Source organism: Salvelinus sp. IW2-2015, unplaced genomic scaffold (assembly GCF_002910315.2).
Source record: "Salvelinus sp. IW2-2015 unplaced genomic scaffold, ASM291031v2 Un_scaffold5110, whole genome shotgun sequence".
Lineage (NCBI taxonomy): Eukaryota > Metazoa > Chordata > Actinopteri > Salmoniformes > Salmonidae > Salvelinus > Salvelinus sp. IW2-2015.
Genome location: NW_019946376.1, coordinates 17,852 through 25,110, shown reverse-complemented (window position 1 = coordinate 25,110; position 7,259 = coordinate 17,852). Strand labels below are relative to the sequence as shown.

The 7,259-nt window shown below is 47.3% G+C and overlaps 1 protein-coding gene and 1 long non-coding RNA gene across 2 annotated transcripts in view; both read right to left on the bottom strand.

Annotated features, from left to right (window-relative positions):
* pigk (phosphatidylinositol glycan anchor biosynthesis, class K) overlaps positions 1–7,259 on the bottom strand; it is a 30,406-nt gene that overhangs the window by 6,476 nt on the left and 16,671 nt on the right. Inside the window, 6 exon segments of the mRNA XM_070441892.1 lie at positions 102–174; positions 1,190–1,250; positions 1,253–1,331; positions 1,333–1,365; positions 5,691–5,801; positions 6,272–6,550. Of these exon segments, the coding sequence (XP_070297993.1) occupies positions 102–174; positions 1,190–1,250; positions 1,253–1,331; positions 1,333–1,365; positions 5,691–5,801; positions 6,272–6,550 (636 nt within the window).
* On the bottom strand, positions 1,545–1,761 carry LOC139026559 (uncharacterized). The gene is made up of 3 exons (XR_011478389.1): positions 1,723–1,761; positions 1,658–1,691; positions 1,545–1,595 (listed from the first exon to the last, which is right to left on the bottom strand). It is a non-coding gene; the product is annotated as an uncharacterized lncRNA (long non-coding RNA).

Below are 7,259 nucleotides of genomic sequence, written 5' to 3'. Positions count from 1 at the left end.
GCAGAATGCATAAGCCAAATAGAACACTATTTTAACATAGGGCCTAATGGCAGATTAGACCGAGTGCGCAGTCGAGTGGGCAGAAATCCACCGTGTCTCACCTGGTGTATAATCTCAGCCACTGGTAGTTGGTCCACGTATGACTGGCTCTCGGTCTTCAGCTCACTGACTGGTCTGATAAGACAAACACACAACATTAAACAAGACACACACACCATTAGAGAGACAGAGAAGTCTGGAACACAACACTATAAAAATGGCAGTATTTTGGGTGAGATTATGTGAGTGGTTGGTTGGCACAGCGTTATATTTAATGACGGGCTGTTTCAGGGGTCAGCTGTGTGTTACTATTATTATCATGTTGAACACTGTGTGTATGAAGCCTACAGTCTGTTGAACACTGTGTGTATGAAGCCTACAGTCTGTTGAACACTGTGTGTATGAAGCCTACAGTCTGTTGGAACATTGTGTGGTTATAAGACCTACAGCCTGTTGAACACTGTGTGTGTATAAAGCCTACAGCCTGCTGTAATACCCAGCTAAATGCTTGTGTTCTCGTTCCAACCAGTAATTACCTAGCTAAATGCTTGTGTTTCTAGCTCCAACAGTAAAACGTAGCTAAATGCTTGTGTTTCTAGCTCCAACAGTAATACCTAGCTAAATGCTTGTGTTTCTAGCTCCCAACAGTAATACCTAGCTAAATGCTTGTGTTTCTAGCTCCACAGTGCAGTAATAGCTAGCGAAATATACACAGCTAAGGGCTGTTCTCATGCACGACGCATGCGGAGTGCCTGGATACAGCCCGTAGCCGTGGTTATTGCCATATACCACAAACCCCAGAGGTGCTCAATGCTATTATAAACTGGTTACCAACATAATGAGAAATGTACAAATAAATGTTTGTCATAACCCGTGGTATATAGTCTGATATACCACGGTTGTCAGCCAATCAGCATTCAGGGCTCGAACCACCCAGTTCATAAAGTATAACATTCTATTGGTTGCAAGAATTTTGTATAATAATTATATTGAAACCTGTAAAAGTGGCTCTGTTTATTACTGTGGCTCCTTTAAAATCAGTCAAATTAATTTTAAAAAATGATCTTGGTTTCTGTTGTAGAGGACAGTACAGTCAATTCTTCCCGCTAACATTTGATGTGTTAATAACAGGAATAACAGGAAATCTTACTTTCCACAACCAGAAGCACCATGGAGAGCTGTCAGGTTGATGGTTTCCATGGTGATCTCACTTTGCGGACACTGCCAAAGAAGTCGGTGATGAGGACGTTACCGGGGTCCCGGAGGAAAAGGTCTGTACGGTGGCCCGGAGTGGGACACACACTGACTCTTAGGACACACCTTAAACTGGACACACTGACTATTAGGACACACCTTAAACTGGAACACCACTGACTATTAGGAGACACTACACACTTTACATTAGGACACACTTAATGAACACATATTAGGACAACGTTAAACTGGAACACCTGATATAGGACATTAGACCACTGACTTAGAACACCTTAAACTGGAACACACTGGACTATTAGGACACACCTTAGAACTGGAACACACTGACTATTAGGACACACCTTAAACTGGAAACACACTGCTATTAGAGCCACTTAAACTGGAACACACTGATATAGGACACCTTAAACTGGAACACACTGACTATTAGGACACAGCTTAAACTGGAACACTGACTATTAGGACAACCTTAAACTGGAACACACTGACTATTAGGAGACACCTTAACTGGAACGCACCTGACTATTAGACACACCTTAAAACTGGAACACACTGACACTATGACACACTTAATTGGAACACACCTTAAACTGGAACACACTGACTATTAGGAGCACACTTAACTGGAACCACACTGACTATTAGGACAGCACCTTAAACTGGAACACACACTGACTATTAGGAGACACCTTAATGGAACACACTGACTATAACGGACACACTATTTAAACTGGAAACACCGACTTAGGGACACTTAAACTGGAAAACACTGACTATTAGGAGACACCTTAAACTGAACACACTGACTATTAGGACACAACTTAAACTGGAAACACTCTACTATTAGGAGACACCTAAACTGGAAAACACTGATATTAGGAGACAACTTAAACTGGAACAACACTGCACTTAGAGACACTATAAGACATGACACACCTTAGAGACCTAACGGAACCACACGACTATTAGGACACACCTTAAACCTGGAACCACCTGACCTATTAGACACATCCTTAAACTGGAAAACACACTGACTATTGGACACACCTTAAACTGGAAACCACATGACTATTAGGACACACTTAACTGGAACACGCACTGACTATTAGGAGACACCTTAAACTGAACACACTGACTATTAGGACACACCTTAACTGGAAACACACACTATAGACACACTTAATGAACATGACTTAGACACAACCTTAAACTGAAACACAACTGACTATTTAGGACACACACCTTAAACTGGAACGCTGACTGACTATTAGGAACCCTTCTAAAAACTGGAACCACCTGACTATTAGGACACGCCTTAAACTGGAAACACCTGAACTATCTAGGACACAGCCCTTAAATCTGGAAAACACTGACTATAGGACACACCTTACAAACTGGAACACACCTGACTATTAGGACACACCTAACAACCTGATAGAACTACTGGAACACTGACTATTAGACACACCTTAAACTGGAACACACTGACTATTAGGAGACACCGGTAAACTGGAACACACTGACTATTAGGAGACACCGTAATACTGAGAAAACACTGACTATTAGGAGAGACACCTAAACTGGAACACACTGATATTGAGACACTTAAACTGGAACACACGACTATAGGGAAACACCTTAACTGAACACACTGGACTTTAAGGAACACCTTAACTGGAACACACTTGACATTCGGCACACCTATAAACTGGAACACAGTGATAGTTAGGAGACACCTTAAACTGGAACACACTTGACTATTAGACCCCTTAAACTGGAACACACTGACTATTAGTGAGACAACCTTAAACTGGAACACACTAGATATAAGGAGACACCTTAAAACTGGAAAACACACTGACTATTAGAGACACCTAACTGAACACACTGATATTAGGACACACCTTAAATGGGAACAACTGAACTTTAGGAGACACCTAAACTGGACACACCCTGACTTATGGAGGAACACCTAAACTGAACACACTGACTATTAGGAACCACTTAAACTGAAACACACTGACCTATTAGGAGACACCTTTAAACTGGAACACGACTGACTATTAGAGCAGACACCTCAAACTGGAACACATGACTATTAGGACACCACTTAAACTTGGAACCCACACTGACTATTAGACACACCTCAAAACTGGAACACACTGACTATTAGACACACCTCAAACTGGAACACAAACTGTCAAAGAAAATCTTATCAAACCCAACCTCAGGAGGTTACAGCAGGTTCATCTAAACACCGTCCCACATCTCAAATGGAACCCATTTCCCTATTACGATCAATACTTATGAACGCCAGCATGGCTCCCACTTCACGTCGAACGAGATAAAACAGAAACCCTCTCGCCAAGCAACGTCCCCCGTCTCTCCCCCCCATAAACATTCTCTCCCACAGTAGCTCCCCGTCTCTCCCTCCCGATCAGGTCTCAAGAGCCCGTCTCCCCTTCTCCAAACTCCGCTCCCAGCCTCAGGTCCTCAAGACCCCGTCTCTCCTTCCCCATCAGGTCTCAAGACTCCCGTCTCTCCCCTCCATCAGGTCTCAAGATGCCCCGTCTACTTCCCCCCCATCAGGTTCTAAGACTATCCCGTCTCTCCCCCCATCAGCCGTTCTCAAGACCTCCCCGATCTCTCCTCCCATCAGGTCTCAAGCTCCCGTCTCTCCCCCACACATCGACCAAGTCCCTCTCCCATACTCAAATCCCCCGGTCTTCCCCCCATTCAGGTCTCAAGACTCGCCCTCTCCACCCCCCCCCAGGTCCTCAAGACTCCCCGTCTCTTCGATCTATTCTTTCCATCTTCGTTTCTTTCTAGCTAGAATCTTCCTTCTCCCCCCCCCCCAGTTCAGGTCTCAAGAGACGTCCCCGTCTTCCCCCCCCCATCAGTCTCAAGACTCCCCGTCTCTCTCCCCCCATCATGGTCTAAGACTCCCGTCTCTCCCCCCCATCGGTTCAAGATCCCAGTCCTTCCCAGTCTCAATCCCCTCCTCCCCATCAGTCTCACAAAGACCCCGCTCTCTCCCCCCAGTCAGTCTCAAGGACTCCCCGTTCTCCCCCCCCTCAGGTCTCAAGACTCCCCTCCTCTCCCCCCCCCTCAGTTCACGCAAGGAACTAACCAGGAATTCACAAAAGACTAACCACCGAAAGAGAAGTACTAACTCCCGTCTCTCCCCCCATCAGGTCTCAAGACCCCGTCTCTCCCCCCATCAGGTCTCAAAGAACCCCCGTCTCTCCCCCCAATCAGTTCAACTGCGCGCCCCCATCAGGTCTCAAGACTCCGTCTCTCCCCCCCATCAGGTCTCAAGACTCCCCGTCTCTCCCCCCTCAGTCAGCTCCGTCCTCCCCCCCATCGAGGTCTCAAGACTCCCCGTCTCTCCCCCCCATCAGGTCTCAAGACTCCCCGTCTCTCCCCCCCCATCAGGTCTCAAGACTCCCCGTCTCTCCCATCAAGTCTCAAGACTCCCCATCTCTCCCCCCCATCAGGTCTCAAGACTCCCCCCTCCCCCCATCACCGGTCTCAAGACTCCCTCTCTCCCCCCCCCATCAGGTCTCAAGACTCCCCTCTCTCCCCCCATCAGGTCTCAAGACCTCCCCGTCTCGTCCCCTGGTCTTCATCTCGTTCTCCCCCCCATCAGGTCTCAAGACTCCCCTCTCTCCCCCCCATCAGGTCTCAAGACTCCCCGTCTCTCCCCCATCAGGTCTCAAGACTCCCCGTCTCTCCCCCCCCCATCAGGTCCTCAAGAACCTTCCCCCCCCCCCGTTCCTTCCCTCCCCCCCCCCCCCCATCAGGTCTCAAGACTCCCCGTCTCTCCCCCCCATCAGGTCTCAAGACTCCCCCGTCTCTCCATCAGGTCTCAAGACTCCCCGTCTCTCCCCCCATCAGGTCTCAAGACTCTCCCGTTCTCCCCCCATCAGGTCTCAAGACTCCCCGTCTCTCCCCCCATCAGGTCCAAGACTCCCACGTCTCTCTCGTCCCCCCATCAGGTCTCAAGACTCCCCCGTCTCTCCCCCCCATCAGGTTCTCAAGACTCCCCGTCTCTCTCCCCCCCATCAGGTCTCAAGACTCCCCGTCTCTCCCCCCCCATCAGGTCTCAAGACTCCCGTCTCTCCCCCCCATCAGGTCAATACACTTCCCCAGATCTGACTCCTCCTCCCCCCCCATCAGGTCTCAAGACTCCCATCTCTCCCCCCATCAGGTCTCAAAGACTCCCGTCTCCCCCCCCATCAGGGTCTCAAGACTCCGCCCCGCCTCACCCAAGTCTAAATCCCCGTCTCCCCCCCCATCAGGTCTCAAGACTCCCCGTCTCCCCCCCCATCAGGTCTCAAAGACTCCCCCCCCCGCCCCATCAGGTCTGCTGAAAAAGACTAACCATTACCCCCCTTTAGGACTTAGGAGAGGTGGAGAGCGTGCGAGAGACTCACCAGATCATTCATGTTAGCGGTGCTAGCAGGGTGAATATCCTCTAGAAACTCCAACAGGTAGAATGTATACCTGTCCATCAGGTGGACCCCGATAGCCAGGTCTGGCTGGTGCTGGAATAACACAACAAGAAAGGCTGTTGAATACATAGGAACTCTTATCGAATCTAATGTATTGAGGAAGCCCTTTTTACATCAGCAGATTATACAGAAACCCAGCCTAACACCCCAAACACCAAGCAATGCAGGTGTAGAAGCACGGTGGCTAGGSAAAAAAAACTCCCTAGAAAAGRTTGAACTTAGGAAGAAACCTAGAGAGGAACCAGGCTATGAAGGGTGGCCAGTCCTCTTCTGGCTGTACCGGGTGGAGATTATAACAGAGTACATGGCCATTAAGGCCAGATCGTTCTTCAAGATGTTCAATGATAATCACAATGGTTGTAGGTAAAGCGGTTGTATGGAGACTGGATCGGAGCGAGGATTGTTAACACCAACTTAGAGGACAACATGGAGCTACTACCACGTCAACACCATCTTACTACTCCTACTTGACTTGAGGCCAGGTGTATGTTCTGGTTACTTACCGACAGGGAATCTTCTCCTACTTGACTGGAGGCCAGGGCCATGAGGTTAGGAGAATAGAATCTCTCATACATGGAGGCTCCCTGACAAGTATCAATAATGAACAGCAGCTCATTGTACCTGTAAACACAGACACACACACACACACACACACACACATATTTTGACAGTGAAGCTAAAAAGTAAATTGTCTCTATACTCCAGCATTTTGAATTTGAGATCAAATGTCTTATGAGGCGACAAAGTTGAGTATTTGGTCCCATATTCCTAGCAGACAATGACTACATCAAGCTTGTGACTCTACAAACTTGTTGGATGCATTTGCTGTTTGTTTTGGTTTTGTTTCAGATTATTTTGTGCCCAACAGAAATGAATGGTAAATAATGTATTGTGTAATTTGTATGTAAATAAGAATACAATATGTTTCTGAACACTTCTACATTAATGTGGATGCCACCATGATTACAGATAGTCCTGAATGAATGAGAATGTTACAGAGGCATAAATATCAAACCCCCAAGACATGCTAACCTCCCCTGTTATTGTAATGGTGAGAGGTTAGCATGTCTTGGATGTATGCTAACTTCCCCTGATATTGTAATGGTGAGAGGTTAGCATGTCTTGGGGGTATGCTAACTTCCCCTGTTATTGTAATGGTGAGAGGTTAGCATGTCTTGGGGGTATGCTAAACCTGTGCTATTCAGCATTTCACTGTGAGGTCTACACACACCTGTTGTATCAGCATTTCACTGTGAGGTCTACTACATCTGTTGTATTTCAGCATTTCACGTGAGGTCTACTACACCTGTTGTATTCAGCATTTCACTGTGAGGTCTACTACACCTGTTGTATTCAGCATTTCACTGTGAGGTCTACTACACCTGTTGTATTCAGCATTTCACTGTGAGGTCTACTACACCCTGTGTATTCAGCATTTCACTGTAAGGTCTACTACACCTGTGTATTCAGCATTTCACTGTGAGCGTCTAC